This window comes from Pleurodeles waltl, chromosome 6, assembly GCF_031143425.1.
Source record: "Pleurodeles waltl isolate 20211129_DDA chromosome 6, aPleWal1.hap1.20221129, whole genome shotgun sequence".
Lineage (NCBI taxonomy): Eukaryota > Metazoa > Chordata > Amphibia > Caudata > Salamandridae > Pleurodeles > Pleurodeles waltl.
Genome location: NC_090445.1, coordinates 1,059,953,553 through 1,059,978,061, shown reverse-complemented (window position 1 = coordinate 1,059,978,061; position 24,509 = coordinate 1,059,953,553). Strand labels below are relative to the sequence as shown.

Genomic DNA, 24,509 nt, shown 5'->3' with positions numbered 1-24,509 from the left:
TTACACAGAGAGCATATGCACTTTAGCACTGGTTAGCAGTGGTAAAGTGCTCAGAGGTCAAAAGCCAACAACAACAGGTCAGAAAAAATAGGAGGAAGGAGGCAAAAAGTTTGGGGATGTCCCTGTCAAAAAGCCAGGTCCAACATGACCCCCCACCAGCCTAAAGCCAGGGGAGAACAATCACTATCCTGATGTACTTCCCTGTTTGAGGCGACAGAACAAGGACCCAGGCCCACAACAGCAGGGGCATGCTCCAGTTCTTCGCCTTCCTGACTCCAATTGGATCCCTCTGTCCATACTCTCAGGGCCCACTAAGCCCATCCATGGGGAACCTTTCTCCTTTCCTGCTGATCCCATCTGTGCAGCACCTAACCTTACTTTGCTCACAGATGTATCCCAGGAGCAGGATAGTACCACCATGACCAACACAGTGGTGTTGCCCACTCTACCCCTGGGGTGTGACACTTGTCCCCTCCCCAGGGATGACTCTGTCCACCCGGACAGCAAGCCACAGTGATTACTGACAGCTGCCAGGGATGAGAGCCAGGCCCCAGGCCTCTCAAAGCTCTCCAACCACTGTGGCTGGGGAGAGTGGGGGGCGGTAGCCCCAGGTGCTGGGCACCCTTTAACCACTCTCCCTTCCACCAGGTCAGGGATGACCGCCTGAACCTGGTCCTCCCCTCTGGGGCTTTGTACCCTCCCTCCTGGAGCGGTACCCCCAGAGTCCAACATGGTCAGGGTGCTTACAGAAGTCACCCTGTACCATTCCTCCACCAGTGCAGGGCTGTTAACCTGCCACTGGCCCTCCAACCTGGGGCCTGTACCTTCAGGTTGGACTAGGGCCCGGGGTGAGGCTTCCCTCCCCCTGCCCTCCCTTCTGGGGTCCAGCACCCTCCAACTGGGAGTGGCCTCCTCAGAAGACAACATGGTAGGGGCACTGTTATCAGCAGCCCCTCCCTCCAGGTCCGGGGGGACACCCTGAACCTGGTCTTCCAGCCCAGGGTCTGTACCCTCAGACTGGATCACTGCCTGGCAAACCAGGACTTCCTGGGAGGCACACCTACCCCCCACCAGGTCAGAGTTTAACCTCTGCACCTGCCCATTCAACTCAGAGTCACCACCCTTGTAAGGAAATGCCTCCTTGGCATGGTTGTCCCCTGACTTTTGGCCTTTGCTGATGCTATGTTTACAATTGAAAGTGTGCTGAGGCCTGCTAACCAGGCCCCAGCACCAGTGTTCTTTCCCTAACCTGTACTTTTGTATCCACAATTGGCAGACCCTGGCATCCAGATAAGTCCCTTGTAACTGGTACTTCTAGTACCAAGGGCCCTGATGCCAAGGAAGGTCTCTAAGGGCTGCAGCATGTCTTATGCCACCCTGGAGACCTCTCACTCAGCACAGACACACTGATTGCCAGCTTGTGTGTGCTAGTGAGGACAAAACGAGTAAGTCGACATGGCACTCCCCTCAGGGTGCCATGCCAGCCTCTCACTGCCTATGCAGTATAGGTAAGACACCCCTCTAGCAGGCCTTACAGCCCTAAGGCAGGGTGCACTATACCATAGGTGAGGGTACCAGTGCATGAGCATGGTACCCCTACAGTGTCTAAACAAAACCTTAGACATTGTAAGTGCAGGGTAGCCATAAGAGTATATGGTCTGGGAGTCTGTCAAACACGAACTCCACAGCACCATAATGGCTACACTGAAAACTGGGAAGTTTGGTATCAAACTTCTCAGCACAATAAATGCACACTGATGCCAGTGTACATTTTATTGTAAAATACACCACAGAGGGCACCTTACAGGTGCCCCCTGAAACTTAACCGACTGTCTGTGTAGGCTGACTAGTTCCAGCAGCCTGCCACACCAGAGACATGTTGCTGGCCCCATGGGGAGAGTGCCTTTGTCACTCTGAGGCCAGTAACAAAGCCTGCACTGGGTGGAGATGCTAACACCTCCCCCAGGCAGGAGCTGTGACACCTGGCAGTGAGCCTCAAAGGCTCACCCCTTTGTCACAGCCCAGCAGGGCACTCCAGCTTAGTGGAGTTGCCCGCCCCCTCCGGCCACGGCCCCCACTTTTGGCGGCAAGGCTGGAGGGAACAAAGAAAGCAACAAGGAGGAGTCACTGGCCAGTCAGGACAGCCCCTAAGGTGTCCTGAGCTGAAGTGACTCTAACTTTTAGAAATCCTCCATCTTGCAGATGGAGGATTCCCCCAATAGGGTTAGGATTGTGACCCCCTCCCCTTGGGAGGAGGCACAAAGAGGGTGTACCCACCCTCAGGGCTAGCAGCCATTGGCTACTAACCCCCCAGACCTAAACACGCCCTTAAATTTAGTATTTAAGGGCTACCCTGAACCCTAGAAAATTAGATTCCTGCAACTACAAGAAGAAGGACTGCCTAGCTGAAAACCCCTGCAGAGGAAGACCAGAAGACGACAACTGCCTTGGCTCCAGAAACTCACCGGCCTGTCTCCTGCCTTCCAAAGATCCTGCTCCAGCGACGCCTTCCAAAGGGACCAGCGACCTCGACATCCTCTGAGGACTGCCCCTGCTTCGAAAAGACAAGAAACTCCCGAGGACAGCGGACCTGCTCCAAGAGAAGCTGCAACTTTGTTTCCAGCAGCTTTAAAGAACCCTGCAAGCTCCCCGCAAGAAGCGTGAGACTTGCAACACTGCACCCGGCGACCCCGACTCGGCTGGTGGCGATCCAACACCTCAGGAGGGACCCCAGGACTACTCTAAGACTGTGAGTACAAAAACCTGTCCCCCCTGAACCCCCACAGCGCCGCCTGCAGAGGGAATCCCGAGGCTTCCCCTGACCGCGACTCTTTGAATCCAAAGTCCCGACACCTGGGAGAGACCCTGCACCCGCAGCCCCCAGGACCGGAAGGACCGAACTTTCACTGGAGGAGTGACCCCCAGGAGTCCCTCTCCCTCGACCAAGTGGAGGTTTCCCCGAGGAACCCCCCCCTTGCCTGCCTGCAGCGCTGAAGAGATCCCGAGATCTCTCATAGACTAACATTGCGAACCCGACGCTTGTTTCTACACTGCACCCGGCCGCCCCCGCGCCGCTGAGGGTGAAATTTCTGTGTGGGCTTGTGTCCCCCCCGGTGCCCTACAAAACCCCCCTGGTCTGCCCTCCGAAGACGCGGGTACTTACCTGTAAGCAGACCGGAACCGGGGCACCCCCTTCTCTCCATTCTAGCCTATGTGTTTTGGGCACCACTTTGAACTCTGCACCTGACCGGCCCTGAGCTGCTGGTGTGGTGACTTTGGGGTTGCTCTGAACCCCCAACGGTGGGCTACCTTGGACCAAGAACTAAGCCCTGTAAGTGTCTTACTTACCTGGTAAAACTAACAGAAACTTACCTCCCCTAGGAACTGTGAAAATTGCACTAAGTGTCCACTTTTAAAACAGCTATTTGTGAATAACTTGAAAAGTATACATGCAATTTTGATGATTTGAAGTTCCTAAAGTACTTACCTGCAATACCTTTCGAATGAGATATTACATGTAGAATTTGAACCTGTGGTTCTTAAAATAAACTAAGAAAAGATATTTTTCTATACAAAAACCTATTGGCTGGATTTGTCTCTGAGTGTGTGTACCTCATTTATTGTCTATGTGTATGTACAACAAATGCTTAACACTACTCCTTGGATAAGCCTACTGCTCGACCACACTACCACAAAATAGAGCATTAGTATTATCTATTTTTACCACTATTTTACCTCTAAGGGGAACCCTTGGACTCTGTGTATGCTATTCCTTACTTTGAAATAGCACATACAGAGCCAACGTCCTACAACCCTGAAGTTGAACAATTGCCTGGCACGCCAGGACTTCCTGGAGGGCACACTGACCCTCCACCAGGTCAGAGTTTAACCTCTGCACCTGACCATTCAACTCAGAGTCACCACCCTGAAGTTGAACAATTGCCTGGCACGCCAGGACTTCCTGGAGGGCACACTGACCCTCCACCAGGTCAGAGTTTAACCTCTGAATTTGGCCATTCAACTCAGAGTCATCACCCTGAAGTTGAACAATTGCCTGGCACACCAGGACTTCCTGGAGGGCACACTGACCCTCCACCAGGTCAGAGTTTAACCTCTGAATTTGGCCATTCAACTCAGAGTCATCACCCTGAAGTTGAACAATTGCCTGGCACACCAGGACTTCCTGGAGGGCACGCTGACCCTCCACCAGGTCAGAGTTTAACCTCTGAACTGGGCCATTCAACTCAGAGTCACCACCCTGAAGTTGAACAATCGCCTGGCACGCCAGGACTTCCTGGAGGGCACACTGACCCTCCACCAGGTCAGAGTTTAACCTCTGAACCTGGTTCTCCAACCTAGGGTCACCATCCTGAGGTTGGACAGCTGCCTGGTACACCAGGGCTTTCTGGGGGGCACACCTACCCCCCACCAGGTCAGAGGTTAACCTCTGAACCTGGATATCCAACCCAGAGTCACCACCCTGAGGTTGGACCATTGCCTGGCAGGCCAGGACTTTCAGGGAGGCACACCTACCTCCTACCAGGTCAGAGTTTAACCTCTGAGCCTGGTTCTCCAACCCAGGGTCACCACCCTGAGGTTGAACCATTGCCTGGTATACCAGGACTTTCTGGGGGGCACACCTACCCCCCACCAGGTCAGAGTTTGACCTCTGAACCTGGTTAGCCAACCCAGAGTCAACACCCTGAGGTTGGACAATTGCCTGGCACAGCAGGACTTCTTGGGAGGCACACCTACCTCCCACCCGGTCAGAGTTTGACCTCTTCACCTGGTAAGCCAACCCAGAGTCACCACCCTGAGGTTGAACCATTGCCTGGCGCACCAGGACTTTCTGGGAGGCACACCTACCTCCCACCAGGTCAGAGTTTAACCTCTGAGCCTGGTTCCCCAACCCAGGGTCACCACCCTGAGGTTGGGCAATTGCCTGGCACGCCAGGACTTTCTGGGGGGCACACCTACCCCCCACCAGGTCAGAGTTTAACCTCTGAACCCGGTTATCCAACCCAGAGTCAGCACTCGGAGGTTGGACCACTGCCTGGTACACCAGGACTTTCTGGGGGGCACACCTACCCCCCACCAGGTCAGAGTTTAACCTCTGAACCTGGTCATCCAATCCAGAGTCAACACCCTGAGGTTGAATCTTTGCCTGGCATGCCAGGACTTCCTGGGGGGCACTCTCACCCCCCACAAGGGACACACCGTCCCCAAGGGCCACACAAGAGTCTGGTTGGCGCAGGTCTCCCGACCTCTGCCCATCCGGCAGAGTCTGGGTTTCCCCCAAACCAGAAACGGTTTCACCTGGGTCATTCCTGGGGGGCTCTGCTCTCAGAGCTGTCCCCTGACTCTCAAGGTCCTCCACTGGGGTCTGCAACCCCCTCTCAACCCTATGTCTGGACTTCTGCACCCCCTCACTAGGAGGGGTACTGCCAGACACCAGAACTGTTGGGATGCTGGCTACAGTCACCCCCCCAAGTGCTTCTGACACTGCGGGGCTTCCCTCAAAAGGTGGCCCTACGGTACAGGCTAGGCTTCCCTCCTGGTGTTCCCTCATGGAACCCTCTAGGACCTGGGACCTACCTGGGACACTACAATCCTCTCCCACCACACTCGGTTGGGAACCACCTAGACCACTCCCTTCAGGAGCACCCCCAAATGCCTCTTCAGACTCTCTGGTACTCACCCAGCAGTCTGCCTCCATTGTAAGTTCCCTGGGGTCAGAGAACTCACACTCCACCTGGTGTTGGCGTAGCTCTGGAAAATAAGGACCAGACATATGCTCTCCAGCAATTACATCACTCTGCCCTTCACATGTATTAACCACAGTACCCTTCACCCAACCACCCAGTAACTCAACCTTGGAAAAGCACTCTACTTCACCCTCCTGAGACTGGTGAGACAGTATCTGTCTGTCCCTGACACTCAACCCAAACTCTTCTGGGATGTCTCTACACTCTATATCCAGGACGTCCACCAGGGGGGAACCCTTTTCTCTGTCACTCTCTGCTAGAGTCAGTAAAGTGTCCCTCCCCCCAGTAGGAATATGACTCCCTGTGCCAGTTCCCCAATCCTTCTCAGGGACCCTGTGCATAACGGGAACTACCTCATACCCTTGAACCGCCTGGGGTGTGTCAACTCTCTTCTTCAAGTTGGGCACCACATCTCTGGGCTTGTGCCCTTCTTCAGCAGTACTAGATGCAAGATTTTTGCTGCCACCATCTGAACTGGACTCAGCCCTTCCGGCCTCCAGTTTCAGCTCTTTACAGCTCAGCTCTTGAGCTGCAATCTTTTCTTCTTCCAGGGCTAAAAGTCTTTTTGCCTCAACCTCTGCAAGATACTCCTCTAATTGTTGCTCCTGTCGCCTTTGACTTCGGAGCCATTCATCTATTTCTGGGTCACTGTCCAACTCTGAGTAGCCTTCCTCCTCATCTGAGTAGTCTTCCTCCTCATCTGAGGGGTACTTAGTCATTTGGTTTCTTGCTGCCTCTCTCTCTGCCCATCTTTCCTCCCCCCAGACTATGTAGTGATGGAGCATCTCCGCTTTAGTAGATCTCCTTGCTACAGGAAGGCCCCATTGTCTGCAAAGCTTCCTTAGGTCAGCCTTAGTGAGGTGGTCAGTACGAACAAAGAATGAGTAGGTAAGCAATCCCATTCTGATAAGATCTTACTAGCAAAAACCAAAATCCAAAGTCCAAAATATCGATAGTATATTCAGGAGGACATCAGAGAACCAAAAGCCAAAAAAAGATGAAAAATCAAGTTGACCTTCAACTGTGGGTAGGTAGTGAAATACTTAGCTACTGTATGTCACTGCACAAACACAAGTCCTATCCTCACCGCTGATCACCAATGTTAGAAATGGGGTTTTTGGTTGGCAGTCAGGTTGCCCTCTGTCCAAGCAAGAACCCTCACTCTAGTCAGGGTAAGTCACACACAATCCAAAATCAGCCTGTGCTCACCCTCCGGTAGCTTGGCACGAGCAGTCAGGCTTAACTTAGAAGGCAATGTGTAAAGCATTTGTGCAATAAATCATACAACACCATAGTATAACACCACAAAAATACACCACACAGTGTTTAGAAAAATATAGAATATTTATCTGGGTAATTGTAGGTCAAAACGATCAAAGTTGCAATACGAATTTGTAAAGATATCACTGAAAAGTGATATTAAGTGTCTTTAAGTCTTTAAAAAGCAATAAAGTGTCTTTCAAGCACAGAGTACCTGGTTTCTGGTGGGAAATCTCCTCAGAGGGCCACAGGAGAAGAGATGCGTGGAAAAAGGGGTGTGTGCGTCGATTTCCTCTCAGCACACACAGACTTGCGTCGTTCTTTTCCACGCGGGGAAGTCGGGCGTCGTTTTCCGGCGCGCAGACAGTCTCTTTTTGTGGATCGCGGGGATTACCAGATGTCCCGGGTCTGTGCGTGGATTCTCCTGCTTATTTTCCGGCTGCGCGTCGTTCTGCGGGGCTGCGCGTCGAAGTTTCGATCTCACGGTAGGCGTTGCGTCGATTTCTCCTTGGAAGTCGGGCGGCGTTGTCCTTGCGAGGCCGTGCGTCGAAATTTTGGTCTCACGGCAGGCGTCGCGTCGATTTCTCCTTGGAAGTCGGGCGGCGTTGTCCTTGCGAGGCCGTGCGTCAAAGTTTCGCACTCACGGTAGGCGTTGCGTCGATTTCTCCTGGAAAGTCGGGCGGCTTTGCCCTTGCGAGGTTGTGCGTCGAAGTTTCGATCGTCCCGAGGGCGTCGCGTCGATCAGCGTCGGTGTGCGGCGTTTTTCTCGCCGCGAAACAAGCTGTGCGTCGAAATTTTCGGCGCACGGAGCGTCCAAGTGAAAGGAAGAAGTCTTTTTGGTCCTGAGACTTCAAGGAACAGGAGGCAAGCTCTATCCAAGCCCTTGGAGAGCACTTTCACAGCCAGACAAGAGTTCAGCAAGGCAGCAGGGCAACAGCAAGACAGCAGTCCTTTGTAGAAAGCAGACAGGTGAGTCCTTTGAGCAGCCAGGCAGTTCTTCTTGGCAGGATGTAGTTTCTGGTTCAGGTTTCTTCTCCAGCAAGTGTCTGATGAGGTAGGGCAGAGGCCCTGTTTTATACTAAGTTGTGCCTTTGAAGTGGGGGTGACTTCAAAGAGTCTCTAAGAAATGCACCAAGTTCCCTTTCAGTTCAATCCTGTCTGCCAGAGTCCCAGTAGGGGGTGTGGCAGTCCTTTGTGTGAGGGCAGGCCCTCCACCCTCCCAGCCCAGGAAGACCCATTCAAAATGCAGATGTATGCAAGTGAGGCTGAGTACCCTGTGTTTGGGGTGTGTCTGAGTGAATGCACAAGGAGCTGTCAACTAAACCTAGCCAGACGTGGATTGAAGGGCACAACAAGTTTTCAGTGCAAAGAAATGCTCACTTTCTAAAAGTGGCATTTCTAGAATAGTAATATTAAATCCGACTTCACCAGTCAGCAGGATTTTATATTACCATTCTGGCCATACTAAATATGACCTTCCTGCTCCTTTCAGATCAGCAGCTGCCACTTCAACAGTGTATGAGGGCAGCCCCAATGTTAGCCTATGAAGGGAGCAGGCCTCACAGTAGTGTAAAAACGAATTTAGGAGTTTTACACTACCAGGACATATAACTACACAGGTACATGTCCTGCCTTTTACCTACACAGCACCCTGCTCTAGGGGTTACCTAGGGCACACATTAGGGATGACTTATATGTAGAAAAAGGGGAGTTCTAGGCTTGGCAAGTACTTTTAAATGCCAAGTCGAAGTGGCAGTGAAACTGCACACACAGGCCTTGCAATGGCAGGCCTGAGACAAGGTTAAGGGGCTACTGAGGTGGGTGGCACCACCAGTGCTGCAGGCCCACTAGTAGCATTTAATCTACATGCCCTAGGCACATGTAGTGCACTCTACTAGGGACTTACAGGTAAATTAAATAGTCAATCATGGATAAACCAATCAATAGTACAATTTACACAGAGAGCATATGCACTTTAGCACTGGTTAGCAGTGGTAAAGTGCTCAGAGGTCAAAAGCCAACAACAACAGGTCAGAAAAAATAGGAGGAAGGAGGCAAAAAGTTTGGGGATGTCCCTGTCAAAAAGCCAGGTCCAACATGCCCCCATATGGAACTCACTGGGTTTGCCAGAATGGAGTAAAGATGTTCTAGCGGTATCTCTTAGGAAAGCCGGGTTTTTGCAATGGGGGCAATTGTGTACAGCAGAGGGTTTGATTCCCTGTGAAGATCTTCTGAGAGAAATAGGAGGAAACTTATCTAAATTTAAATATTTCCAAATAAGGAGCTAGGTGAAAGAGATCAATTTGAATGCGGTGGAAAGGCTACTTCAGAAGGTCGATATGGACTAAAAAGAACTATTGAGATGGTATTGGGCACTCCTGGGTACGATAGACGATGAATTTCGTATGCCAGAAGACATCTGAAAGAACATCTCCCAGGAGTCCAGATAAAACAGTTATGGCAAGTATCTATAGCTTTGTTGTATTCTACAGTTAAACCGGCGCGTTTAAGAAGGAATCATCTGTTTTCAATCTACAGGGTTTTCTGGCCCCCTGAAAAGTTAACAAGAGTGAATTCCCGTAATAAGGTTAGCTGCTGGAAATGTGGTGTGGAATCTGCAGGTGACTTGTATATGTTCATGGAATGTCCCCGTCTCAGCCGGTTTTGGACAGAGTTTGGTATTAATAAGATTCTATCCATAAGGTGTAAGGTAAGCCCCTCTCTGATTATCTTTGGTTGTATACAGGGAGATAACAGGGTAAAAAAAAGACAGTGCCAAGTTGCTGTTTTATATGATACTGTTGGCTAGAAGAGAGATATGTTGGAAATAGACCAGTCGAGTCCCTCAACGTTTGTGGAATGGAAAGACTCCTTAATGTATAATTTAGTGTGTGATACTAAAGGGAAGGGAAGAAGTGAGAAGAGGTGTGAGTTCAGGGGGCCGCTAACCAACTGGCTTGCAGGGAAATAGTGCCTGTCCTATGATTATACATTCATGAGTCCAAAGGAACAAGACGTTATAGTGTTCCAGAGGGCTTACCCAGCCCAGAGACATGGACCGCCCCCTGATCTGATAGTCTCATATGGCAAATTTAACTGCAGGAACTTATTCCTGGTGGTGCATTCGGTAGATGTTCAGACTCTGGGGTTGAGTAAATGAGGAAAAAGAAAAAGATTTAAACCATGTTGTCCTGAGAGGTGATATTTTTCCTTGCACACTGGATTTTTCAAAAAAAATATCAGATAAACGTCTCCTAAAGAGATGAGGGTTAGCTCCAGATGCGCATCTCGTGGTGCAGAAAGAAAGGAACTGATGTCACTTCCTTTCTTATTGCTAAAAAAAAAGTTGCTAAATCCAATCTGATGCCTAGGAAATATTCAAATGATGAGGAATCCGTGGTTAGAACTATCAGTTTAGCATCATAGCATGCACAAGTCCGAAGGGCTGTGTGCTTAGAAAGGACAGTTATGTATTCCTCAGAAGAAATAAGACCAGGAGGACAAGTTACTTACCTTCCGTAATGCCTTATCTGGTAGACACAATATCTAGTTGCAGTTTCCTTACCTTAGAATAGATACCCAAGCAAAAGGATCCCTGGAAGTGGGTCTGAGATCACACCAGAAAGTCCTGCAAGACAGGACAGGCAAAGTACCCGTCCCTATGGACCTGACTGTCCAGGTAGCAATGTTTGGTAAACGTGTACAGAGATGCCCACATTACAGCCTGAAAGATATCCGGGACTGTAACTCTGCATGCTAACACAGTGGTTGCAGCTTTAACTCTGGTGGAATGAGCATGCAAGCCCTCAGGGGGTTGCTTCTTAGCCAACGTGTAGCACATTTTAATGCAGAATACGCCCCACCTGGAGATGGCTCTCTTTTGCACTGCCTGACCGTTCTTCGTGCCCCCGGAACAAACAAAGAGTTGAGTGCCCACTGGGAACTCTTTGGTATGATCAAGTTAGAATGCCAACAATCTTTTTGAGTCCAGGTGATGAAGTCTCTCCTATTTCTTAGAAGGATGTGAGGGTTGCTTAAAAAGTAGGCAAGGTGGTGGACTGGCCTACATGGAAGGACGTGAGCACTTTCAGAAGAAAGGAGGCCCGTGTGCGAAGCACTACTTTGTCAGGATAGATAAAAAGGTAGGGCAGCTTAGATGACAATGCCTGCAGCTCACTCATGCAGCAGGCAGATGTAATGGCCACGAGGAAGGCTGCTTTCAAAGGAGAAGCCTGAGAGGGCAATTGAGGAGAGGCTATAAAGGAGCGCACAGCGGAAATATCAGAACCAAATTCAAGTCTCACTGTGGCATAATGAATGGGGACGGAGAAAACATATGAGAAAGGCTTTCAAGGAACCTATGTACAAAAGGAGATTTAAACAAAGACGGGTGATCAGGCAGCCCTTAGAAAGCTCAAATTGTGGTAATCTGAGAGTGTTAATAGATGAAAACCTTACGATGGAAACCCATGTTAATAAAATAGTTGCAACATGCTTTGGGTTACTGAGGAACTTAAGGAAATATTTTGGCTTACTACCCCAACCAGCAAGGCAGCTGGTGATACAAATGGCAGCACTTAGTAGACTTGATTAGTGCAACGCACTACTGTGAGGTATTCCCAATTACCTATTGAAAAGATTGGAAAGGGTGCAAAAAGTGGCAGCCAAACTTGCACTTAATAAGTCAAGGTTTTAGTCAGCATCAGGGGCCTTGAGAGAACTGCAGTGGTTGTCAGTGAGGGAAATAACGGTGTTTAAGGCATTTGGTATTGTTTTTAAAGCTGTGAATGGAACTGGTCCGTCACTTATGGAAAAGAAGGTATGCCATTACGGACCGCAGAGACAGCTGCGATTGGTGTCAGCAATCCTGATCTGTATTCCTAGATTTAAGAAGGTAAAGCGCGGGGGTAGGTCCTTTCAGGTGAAAGCTGCTCAAAGCTGGAATAAAATACCGCTCCTCCTTAGGAAGGAAGAAAATCTGTTTAGTTGTTGGTGAAAGTTAAAAACCTGGCTCTTCCCTAAGTAACGGAAGAGTCGAGGCTTAAGCTATAATTCAGTTGCTGTGTGTATTTCCCAGAGTGTCACTGCTAGTTTCTATAGCGCCAAGATACCTGGTAGGTGAACGTTGAGCTTTATAAATGAGGATTAATAATTAATAACAATAACCTTTGAGAGAACCCAAAGCAGTGCCCTGCTGGGCCAACCAAAGTATAAACAATAGAACCTCAGAGAGAGGGGAAAAGAGGGGGTCAACAGACTTGCCTGTGCACCATGCTACAAATTTGTTCCAACGGCAGGCATATGCCATCTTGGTGGAAGGACGCCTTGCTGCCAAGATAACATTACAGGCTTCGGACAGAAGATCAAAAGCTGTCAACTGCCGCTGCTCAATCTCCACGCATGAAGGCGGAGACTAGACAGGTTTGAGTGGAGAATCCTCCTGTTCTGCTGAGACAGAAGATCCTCCTCAAGGTGGGGGGGAGAGGTCTGATCGGGGGATCCATGGTCATGCTCAATAGTTCAGGATACCAGACTCTTCGTGTCCAGTCCGGAGCCACAAGGATTACTTGGGCCCGGTCGTTCTAGATCTTCTTGAGAACTCTGGGCAGAAGCGGTATGAGTGGAAAGGCATACAGGAGGCCTGAGCTCCACTCGACATGAAAAGCGTTGCAGAGTGAGTACTGCCTTGGAAACCCCAACAAGCAATATTGCTGACACTGTGCGTTCTCTGCAGAGGCGAACAGATCTAATCAAGGCTTTTCCCACTGCTGAAAGAGACCTTGCGCCCCCCCAAATTGAGACACCATTTGTGATCAACGAAGCAATGTCAGCTGAGTTTGAGTGGGCTGACGTTCAGAGAGGCCCCCAGATGTTGAACCACCAGGGATATGCCCTCCAGTTCCAGCTTCCTCCAGTGGCACAGAGCTGCTTGACAAAGGGTCCACGACCCCACTCTGCCCTGCTTGTTGCAGTAAAGCATGGCAGTGGTATTGTCCGTGAACATCTCCACTACCTTCCCTTTGAGAAAGGGAAGAAATTTTTGAATGCCGGCCTGATCACTCGGAGCTCCAATAGGCTGATGTGGAGTCTGGATTCCGCTGAGTCCAGATGCCTCTGATCTCCACCTCTAGCATGTGGCCGCCCCATCCCAGGAGTGATGCATCTGTCACTACTGTCAGATCTGGTTGGAAAAGGGAGAGGGATCTGCCTCTGACCCAATTGTAGTTCGTTAGCAACCACTGCAGATCTCGCGCAGTTCCCTTTCAGATCTGGACCATGATGGAGCGACTCCCATGATACTGTGCCCAATGGAACTTCAAGTCCCACTGCAGAGCCTGCATATGCCATCTGCCATGTGTCACCAGCAGGATGAAGGAGGCCATGAGGCGAAGCAGCCTCAGAGTCATTCTCACAGAAATACAGGAGGGAGACTGAAACATCGGTATCAAAGCCTGAGTATCCTGGACTCGCCGCTCGGGAGGGTAAGTGCGAAACTGCACTGTAGCCAGAACAGTTCCGATGAATGGGAGCCTCTGAGAGGAAGTCAGGTGTGTATCTGGCACATTTATAGTGCACCCTAGTGAATGAGGGTCTGCCAAAGTCTGGAGGTGGGAGACAACAGCCTGGGCGAGTCCGCCTTCAATACCCAGTCATCGATATAGGGGAAACTGATACCCCTGATCTCCACAGATAAACTGCTACCACCACCATCACCTTGGTGAACACCCGAGGAGCGCTGATAAGGCCAAAGGGTGAGCACAGTGAACTGACTACTGTAGTCTACTGTGAACTGAAAGTAACCTGTGGGCAGGCAGGATGGGGATGTGAAAATAAGCGTCAACCAAGTCCAACGCTATCATCCAGTCTCCTGGCTCCAGGGCAGACAAGACTTGAGCCAACGTGAACATCTTGAACAACTTCTTCTTGAGGAAGAGAACCAGCTCTGTATCAGAGTCGGGGATTAACATGGGGATGGCGCCGCCAGTGGGCCTCATAGAACTCTTTAATTTGGGCAGAGGTCGCATCCGGCTCCCAGAAATTCAGGGAGGTGTGGAGTCATCCCAGCCGCAGGTTCCGAAGTAAGAGGCGTAGAATGGTGACACTGCACTGGCCAACGGATGAGGAGAAGTCGAAGAACACTTCAACTTCTTAATTTTTTTTCATGCCTTACCCAGTCGCCCAAAGACTTAAGAGTGGGATGACGATTTTGAACTCCACAACCGGTCCAGGGACCTTCCTTTCAACAGAGACCTTGACCTGTATGGAGTTACATGCCGGGCTGCCATCAGCTTTAGGGACCGCTCCCTCAAAGCCTTCAGATGCATGGTCCAGCACGAGGAGCACGATTTTGGTCCATGGTCGCGTTCCAGACACCACAAACACATGAGGTGCGGATCCGTCACAGACATCGCCCAATGACAGGAACCACAGGGTTTGAAACCTAACTTCCTAGAACACATCCCTCAACACACCAGGAGAAATTCTCTAAAAAGAACTTCACAAAAGTCAGAAAAGACCATTCAAAAAGCGACTGATGGGTAGTCCTCTTTGGATCAGAGCTGGCTGGTGTGGAAAAAAAAGAACTGACTTTGGCATGTCTGGGAAACCCTATAGGCGCCTATATAGGAATCACAACGTAATTTCTCACGTTGACGACACCAATGACTGACGCGGGGAAACAGATAGGCGTCACACCTACTGACATTGAGGGGTATTGCTTCACGAAAATCTTCTGGATCCAGTATGATGCCATGGGAGAATTCAAAGGTAAGGAATCCGTAGCTAGAATTCAATTGTAGGAGCTTTTGGTAAGGTGAATGCCTTAGTGGTCCCCACATTAAGAAATTGTTGGAAATATTTTATGTGGTATGCAAAAAGCCATCTGATGGTATGAACAGGGGTTTAAGGAAGCAGAACATGGACTGCGTAGAGCAACCATGTGCTTAGGTTTGAATTTGAAAGTATTCTTCCTACTGGTCAAGAATGTGCTATTTTGATGCTGACAATTCCATGATTTTGAAGTAGGTGGATGTGGACAAAGGTGTTGGTATTAGTCTTTAGAAAGGATAGTCTTGAGTCCAATTTGAAAAAAATGTAGCAACTAAATCTGAAATCAGGAAGACTGATGTGCATAGTCTCTTCTTGGGCCCAGCATTTTTAGACAATTGTATATACAAGCCAGGCACTTTGAATGCAAACTAGTGTGAGGTTTGTATTCAACCACCACAACTGAGATGAGGCTTTTGCCATCCATGAAAATCACTGTCTTCTCAGTGGCCTCTGATATATGGTCATAGCTATATGGGCATTCAAATAAGGCACTCAATCAGAATGTTGCAAGCAGTAATAGCAAAATAAACAATTAAACTCAAAAGAGTCCTTTACATTATCTGTAAGACAGACTCAATTAACATCCGGTATTGAAGAATTCTCTTCAGATGTCAAAATATATATTTTCCTTGTGTCTTCTACTGCAACCAAAGAATCACTGTTGCGCTGTTCAACAACTCGAAAACCTAAGTACAAAATACAATTGTATTTTATGATTCGTGGTTCAGCACACCCCAAGTTGCAAGACATTGTAAGGCTGCCCTACCAAAACACAGAAAATTCAAGAATGTGTCTGCACAAGGGGAAATACGAACAGTGTTTGTGTCCTCCATCCGATCTAAGCAATGTACAGGTTTTTTTTGACTGGGACTTCTAAGTATACATCTTGCAGATATATTGTACGTAATTTCCACAGCATCTACTAAGTCATTATAACTATAGCACGTACAGAGGCATCACTCAGAAGCAATTTTCATTTTGAGAATTAGGAAGCTCCCAGACACTAGCCAATGTAAAATGTGTTCAAGGAAATAGAAGCTTTAGTGCGCCCTTTAAACGCAATATTTTCAGGTTTTAGTGCCTGCTTTGCTAGGGATTCTCTTTGGTGGTATTGTAATCTAATTATTTGCTGAATTCAAGGCTGTGGCTCAACTTGATGGTATTTAGCAAAGTATTGTTATTTAATTATATTCTACCACAAACAGCTATCCAGCAAGTTATAGTGAAATTTAAAACCCAAACAACACGTGGTCTATCAGTGTTCTGAAGGTTAGGGATATACACTATTTTCAAAATGGCAGGAATGCTTTCTACTCATCCCAAGCACTGGACTTGAGTCAAACAAATGCTGAAAAAAGTTTGAGTTGACCTTCTCAACAACAGGTCTTTCATCAGGGACATTATAAGTAAACAATTCATGCTGAGTAAAACGAGTAAGTATACATGTTTCCATCCTTAAACAATACTCAAATATAATGTATCATTTTCTATGAGATGCTGAAAAGTCTCCATGTATCATTGCTGTATTTGGGATTTTAGTCAACTCTTGCCAATTAACTATTAAAGAGAAACGGAGCAGAGTAATACAGGATCAAATATAGTCAAGATGGCAAATGTGTACACCCCATAAATACAGATCATCAGGAAAAGCAAAGAGATAGGCAGAACACTTTAAAGACATTTGTGAAGAATCTGTCATTAGTGCAGCGTACTAACATAGAATAACAGATGTGACGGATAGACTTCCTCATAAGTAAAACCTTGTTAATGCACATCTTTCTTCTCTCACTTTACAATATTCTGTTTACAAGATGCAGACTTCCTTCAAAAGTCATTAATTAGAGTACCTGAGGCCAATTTACAAATGAAGGTCTGTTCTTGTCCTGGAACAAGTTTGCCAAAGCTATCTTGTGGTCATTAGCAATCATTTTGTTAAGAGCCTCGTTTTCCTCGCCTTCCCGTTCCAAAACCTGGGTAAAGGATTAAAAAAACAATATATTTATGAGTACTTCACATATAGTACAGATACAGCCAAATGAAATATTAACTAGAACAACCATACAATATCTTACAAATGTTAAAAAAAAAAAAAAAAAAAAGAAAACACATGTTAAAATAGGCAAAGAAGGTAAGAGTTGATATTTGTAGGAGCTACTTTTAATCAAAAGCTTTGGCTCCTATGGCCCACACTGCTATGGTTAGCTGCCAATTAATGTAATCAAATACAACAGCCAGATGCCTTACGCATGTACATCCATTGTACTTTCAGAATACCACAACTCAAACGTGATCTCAATATACATTATATTACCAAATAATTAACAATGTAATCAATGAAGGAAAATTTGCAAACTATTTAAAATATAGCACACGTGTAAGATAACTGAAGGGTCCATCATCCTTCTGTGTTGCTAAAGTTGCTGTAATTTGGCCAGGGTATGCCCAGATATGGGCCCCTTGCTCGTTGTGCCATTAGATTCAAGCGACCCTGGCTGATGAGGAGTGATACCCCGAAACCGGGCCCAGGATGGTCATTTCTGGTCCAGGGAGGGCCTTTCTTAGCAGTTCAGGCTGGACTGTTCCCATGGGGAGCAGGGTCAAGACTGATTTGCATATGGTTGGGTCCAAACTGGGGTGGTAGGCAAAAGAATGATGGGTTTAACCCAAATCTGTGACAGGGGGTGAGTGCTAGCAAAGTTTCAGCGCTTCGTCCATCATCCTTTTGTGCTGCTAAAGAATTTAATCAGCACCAACACAATTGAAGAGCAAAAGATACTCAAGAAATCAGATAATTTATTAAACTAGACTGTATTTTTATATGTTCTCAGACTAAAAAAAAAAAGATCCACCGGAGGGTTATGGAGACACAAGGTACAGTACATGTGCATTTTTTCACTTAGTCGCGAACAAGCCAAGAAGGCTTTAAGTTGCTGATTAACCAACTGCACACATTTACAGTTCTATTAGGCAGCTTGTACCCTGTACAGAAGCCTGGTTTCTTTCAATCTCTCCTGCTTCCCCCTCTTTAAAAATCAGGTGACCCCCTCCCTTTTCTTTCAAACAGAGGCACCTTAAGATTGGCATTATACTTTCTTCAATGATGCAAAATCCAGAAGGTAAAATCACTGTGGGAAAAGGCTGCTTTGTAGCCTGGACCTCTTTCATAACCACTGCCTGAACCTCAGACCAGGCAGTGAGGGAACATTACAGGCCCCTGGCAACCAAAATTCTCTACTTCTTCTTTTGCATCCTAATTTCCTTACCTCACCCCCAGCTTACAAAAGCTCTTTGCCCACATTTACCACACTTTCCTGCATACTTATACCACCTGCTCAGAGGAGGTTGGGAATGTGTGCATTAAACCCCATGGACAAGGGAATACCATGAGGAAAACTGCCTAATAAATCACAATCTATACAAAATCATGGGGGAAACCCTTGTAACCCCACTGTACCTGGGCTAACCAACAATAATGATACAAAACTGGTATACAGTAGGGAAAATACATATATATTATATATCACACAGTGAAGATGTTAATTGGTCACTGGAAACTTTTTTTTTCATTCTGATATTCATTCTTTATATGAATTTATATTTGTCTCCCTTTGTCTTGCTCTTCCTCTAAAGCAACAACACATATAATAAACAATACTGGCACAATGCATGCCACTAAAACGAATATATACACACACATCGTGTCACTCAAAAATATACATCACAAAGAAACATGTACTGAGTGCAAAAAATATTGCACTGAAAACTTCCAGCAAAATTCACGACTGTGGGCTGCCAAATGTTTTTTCCAAGAGCAGTACTCCAAATGAGGTAGTGATGATTGATACCGTCACTGGAAGATAATTGTTCGTATTGAATAAATGCGGTATAATCCTTTATCGTAGTCTCTTAGTTCATAGATTTTTGACACTCCTCAAATTGTTGGTCGACATGTTTCGGCCCTCCAACTATAATCCTCATCAGGACATAGAAAGTGGTAACTATATATGTGTTTACTCATAATTGTAATCATAATTATTACTATGTTGTCAGCAACACCGCCAGGGTCACGTAGCACTCTGTTCACCAACTCAAATTATCTACACCTTGTGGGCAATGCTGTCTTTTCTAAGAAACAATGTTCCTGTGGTGCTCGTTAAAAACTACATATAAAAACATATATACAAAATTACCGAATACCCGTAAAGTGAACACTGAAATGTGTGCACGCCACATACAATGGTGAGGTGAGCACTGCGTCCCCCAATAACCCAGGTAGTGAGGTAGAGAAAAACATTTTGAAGTAGGTTGGAGAATTCTACATGGGGGGGGGGTTGCTGGTGGTGGGTGTTTGGGTTAACTTGAACCCCAGCCTGTAGACATCCTAACCCCCAGAGACTGGAACTGTAAGACTTACACTTACCTTGAAACTGTGCTAACTTTTCTTTCCCCCAGAACTGTGTTTGAAAATTGCACAGTGTCAACTTTTAAAACAGATATTTGCTATTTTTTTTCTTCGAAAACCGTATTATTTCCCAAATTGAAACAAAGTGGTGTGGATACATATGTCTGATATTTACTTACAAAGGTACTTATCTGCAAACTGAATCTTTTGGTTCTAGAAATAAATTAACATTTTTTTTTACTATATAAAAGCAATTGGCCTGGAGTTAGTCATTGAGTGTGTGCTTCATTTATTGCCTGTGTGTGTACAACAAATGCTTTGCACTACCCTCTGATAAGCCTAACTGCTCAACCACACTAACACAAAAGAGAGCATTAGTATTATCTAGTTTAGCCTCTGTCAAGCCTCAGGGGAACCCCTGGCCTCTGTGGTGCACACTATATCTCATTTTTATATAGTATATACAGAGCCAGCTTCCTACAGCGACTGTCTGAGGTGGAGAGGTAAAGTGTTCCAACATTTTGCCGCAGGGCAGGTAAACGATCTCCCTCCAGCCGAGGACTTCTTTATGCAGGGTACGGTAGCGAGTGACTGCTTGGAATAGCAAAGAGGCCGGGCAGGGTAGTAAAAGGTGTTGCAGTGGTTGAGGTAGCTGGTTCCAAGGTTGTGGAGGGCCCTGTAGACATGTCCGAGGAGCTTGAAGTTGATCCTCTTCTCGAGAGGGTGCCAGTGGCGATATCGCCGATGTCCAATGATGTGTGCTCGACGGGGGATGTTTAGGAGGAGCCTGGCGGAGGCGTTCAGGATTTGTTGTATTTTGCCCAGGTTCTTATTGGTGGTTCCAGCATAGAGGGCGTTGTCGTATTCAAGTCTGTTTATGATCAGGGCGTGTGTCACAGTTTTGCAACAATTGCTTGGGATCCATCTGAAGATCTTCCGTAGGATCGAAAGGTGTGGAAATAGGTTGAGGAGACGGAGCTGACCTGTTTTGTCACGTTGAGTGCAGAGTCGAGGATGACACTCGAGGTTGCGTGAGTGGTCTGTAGGGGTCAGGGGATTGCCAAGTGTTGAGGGCCACCAGGAGTAGTCCCAGGCCGATGAGGAGGGTCCCAGGATGAGGATCTTGGTCTTGTCAGAGTTTAGCTTAAGGCAGCTCTCTTTCATCCAGACGATGACTGCTTCCATCACATCTTGGAAGTTCTTCTTGACCATTGTGGGGTTTTCAGTCAGGGAGATGATCAGCTAGGTGTCGTCAGCGTAGGAGATGATGTTCAGTCCGTAGTTTGACGATTGGGGTGAGCGGGCATGTAGATGTTGAACAGCGTGGGACTAAACTAGGATCATTGGGGTACTCCACAGCTGATCTCTGTAGGTTCTGACAGGTGTGGCGGGAGTCTGACTCTCTGTGTTCTGCCTGCCAGGAAGGAGTGTATCCACTGAAGGGCCTTGCTGCGTATGCCTGCTGTGTGGAGTCTGGTGCATAGGGTGCGGTGGGACACTGTATCGAAGGCAGCCAATAGGTCTAGTAGGATAAGGGTTGATGTTTGGTCGCGGCCGAGGAGAGAGCGAATGTTGTCTGTGGCGGCAAGCAGGGAGGTCTCATGCTGTGGTTAGTTTTGAATCCTGATTGGGAAATGTCTTTGATGTGTTGGCAGATCTGGGCGTTGATTGCTTTTTCAGTGACCTTGGCTGGGCAAGGCAGCAGCGAGATGGGGCAGTAATTCTTGGGATCCGTCGGCTGTGGGTTTCTTCAAGAGTGGGCGGATCACAGCGAGCTTCCTGTCCTTGGGGAAAATGGCCGATTCCAGGGAGAAGTTGATGGTCCTACAGAGTCCAGGTGCAATCGAGGCACTGGCCTTGTTGAAGATGTAGTGGGGGCAAGGGTCGGTGGGAGGTCTGGAGTGGATGCTGCTCATGATGGAGCGAGGCTTATCTGTCGTGAGAGGGTCCAGACGTGCAGGAACAGTGGGGGTTCGGTGGATCCAGGATGGGGTGTTTTTAGTGAGTTCGGAGAGTCTTGGGGTCCGAAGCTGTCATAGATATCTTTGATTTTCTGATGGAAGAAGGCAGCTACTCTGTTGCAGAGGTCCTGGGATGGAGGGATGTTAGTGGCCTCAGCTTGTGGTTTAGCAAATTCCTTGATGACGGCGAAAAGTTATTTTGTGTTGTGAGTGGTGGCATTGATGAGGTCCTGAAGGGTGGGTTTTCTCGGATCTGATGAGGCCATGGTGGGATCTTGTGGCAGCTGCAAAGTCATCTGGAGATTTGTTGTTCCTCCATTTTTTCTCCAGTTTCCTGCAGATGCACTTCAATTCCTGGAGTGCGGGAATGAACCAGCTGGCTTTCTTAGTGGTGTGTTAACCTGTGGTTGTTCGGAGAGGAGCTAGTGTGTTGGTGCAATCAGTGATCCATTGGTGGAGGTTGCGTGCTAAGATGTTGGCATCTGTTGTGTTGAGTTGCTCCTCTGTGGTCTGTTTCCATTTTTATTGACTCTGTGTGTTCAACAAATACTTAGCACTACCCGCTGATAAACGTAAACCACTCGCCCGCTCTACCACAAAAGAGAGGATATAGGATAAAATTTTTAACCCATGTAAACCAATAAGGGGTGCATGCAAAGTGCCCACTTATATTCAGTACACTACATAGACCGCTTCCTACAATGGTCACCTGCATAGTACCCACTTACATTCAGTACACCTCAAAGACAGCTTCCTATAATGGTTCTTCAGTTCCTCTCTGCATCCCTCACTGGGGCATGAAAAAACATATCAGGAATTGATGCAGCGCCCATTATACAACAATGACGTTGTGTCAAGAGGGAAGAGCTGCAGAAAAATTGGTTTTACACTGGGCCAACATGTCGCCTTTGGACCACTTCAGAGAGCCATGCTCTGGATGTGTGGCTCTATGTTACAAATGGGTCTGGTACATTTCAGGTGGAAGTTTGGTGAACATATAGAGAAAGGGATAACTACAGCTGTGCCAATGGACAGAAGGAAAATGTTACTTAGCCAATAGACATCTGATTGTGACATATAGTGCTGTAGACTCACATGCTCTGCATATCTCCTGCAATCTAGTACTGGTTCCAGAGAGTTGCAAGTTGTTTTTCTTCGAAGAAGCATTTCTGAGTAACGGGATCCAGTGACTCCTCATCCTTGGTGATACTGCGCATGGGCATCGAGTCCTTTGTTAGATTGTTTTCCCACAGGTGGGTGAGAGAGAGTATAGAGAAATTATAGCAAAAGAGATGCTCATGCTAATGTATCTACATATGTAGAAATATAAACAAACGTAAGATAATTGGAACGGCCACAGGTATCCAGGAAGGAGGGAGGGTGCATGTGAATCTACAGCACTACACTCCACAAACAGATGTCTACTGGGCAAGTAACATTTTAGGCTCGATGGTATGTGTGGCTGTAGATACACATGCTCTGCATAGACTGTAAAGCAGTCCCTCCATGAAAGAGCTGTTTATTTTTGCTGTAGTGTTTAGTTCTGTCTATGTAGTACATGAGTACCCCTTTGACATCTAAAATGTGGAGGGCTCTTTCTGTAACTGAGTCAGGCTGTGGGAAGAAAACAGTAACTCAATGGTATGTCTGACTGATATGGAACTGAGAAACCATTTTGGGTAGGAACCTTGGATTTGTACGAAGAACCACTTTGGCTTCGTGTATCTGCATGAAAGGTTCTTCTAATGTTAAGGCCTGGAGCTCACTAACACCTCTGAGTGATGTAATTGCGACTAAGAATGCCACTTTCCAGGAAAGGAACTGAATGAAGTGGTTCAAAAGGAGGGCCCGTGAGCCTAGTGAGCATGATATTAAGATTCCAGGATGGTGCTGGAGGTATTTTGTGTGGGATGACTCTTAAGGCCTTCCATGAAGGTTTGATGAGTGGGATTCTGAAACGGGAAGTATATTGTCTTTTTTGTACATATGCAGCTATGGCTGCAAGATGTAGACAAATAGAAGTGTAAGTCAAGCTTGCTTTTTGCAAGTGAAGCAAATAGCAAATGTCGTCCAGGACAGAAGCTTTAATGGGCTTAATGTGTTTGGTCTGACAGTAGCAAACAAATTGTTTCTATTTTGCAGCATAAAATTCTTTAGGTCTACAAGCTTCCTTAAAAATGTCCACACATTTGGAAGGTAACCGGAGATAACTAAACTCCATGACTTCAGGAGCCATATTGCAAGGTTGAGTGACTTAGGGGTCTCGATGTCTGATCTGTCCTTGTTCCTGTGTGAGAAGATCCGGCCTGTTGGGGAGCTTCTCGTGGGGGACCAGCCAGAGTGTAGTGAACCACAGTCGTTGTTCCCAGGTGGGAGCAACAAGGATCATGGTGAGGGATGTTTGTCTCATTTTCCAAACCAGGGTTGGAATGAGAGGGAGAGGTGGAAAAGTGTAAGCAAATATCCCTGACCAATTCATCCACAGAGCACTGCCCTTGGAGAGAGGGTGTGGATACCCTGCTGCAAAGCTTGGCCATTTTGTGTTTTCTGCTGTGGCGAAAATGTCTATTTGAGGAGTTCACCACTTTTGGAAGTATTTTTGAGGGACTTGTGGGTGGAGTTACTATTTGTGGATTTGCTGATGCCTCCTGCTGAGCAGGTCTGCAAAGTTGTTGTCTGTTCCTGGGAGATACGCTGCGACTAAATGAATGTGGTGGTGAAGAGCCCATTTCAATATTGTCTGAGTGAGTTGTGGCAACTGGGATGACTGTTTCCACCCTGTTTTTGTAGATAATACATAGCTGTCATGTTGTCCGCCTGGACTAAGACAACTTGTATGACAGGTGAGGAAGGAAAGCTTTCAGCGCTAGTAATACTGCCTGAAGCTCTAGATAACTGATGTGCAAGGTTTGATTGAGATCCCAGAGGCCCTGCACTGTGAGATCCGGAAGACGTGCACCTCAACCCGTCAGGGATGCATCCATGGTCAGAATGATGTGAGGCACAGGGTCTTGAAAAGGACACCCTTTCAATAGGTTGGTTGTGTTCCATCATTGCAGAAAGTGTTGAGCATGGTGGTTCAACAACACTAGATCCTGAAGGTGACCCTTTGACTGAAACCACTGATGAGACAGACACTGCTGTAGGTGCCACATGTGGAGTCTGGCATGAGGAACAATGGCAATACAGGACCCATCATCCATAAGAGACGCATGACAGGCTTGACTGTGTAGGTGTGATGTTCCTGAAATTGGGGAAGCATTAGGTGAAAACTGTGAATGTGTGCTGGGT

At 47.4% G+C, this 24,509-nt stretch overlaps 1 protein-coding gene across 2 annotated transcripts in view; it reads right to left on the bottom strand.

The window, feature by feature from the left end:
* The window catches only part of USP48 (ubiquitin specific peptidase 48), a 774,242-nt gene that overhangs the window by 376,532 nt on the left and 373,201 nt on the right, over window positions 1–24,509 (bottom strand). For both annotated transcript variants that reach the window (XM_069240019.1, XM_069240020.1), the window contains exon 17: window positions 16,703–16,825. In XM_069240019.1, the coding sequence (XP_069096120.1) occupies window positions 16,703–16,825 (123 nt within the window). The remainder of the gene's footprint in view (window positions 1–16,702; window positions 16,826–24,509) is intronic.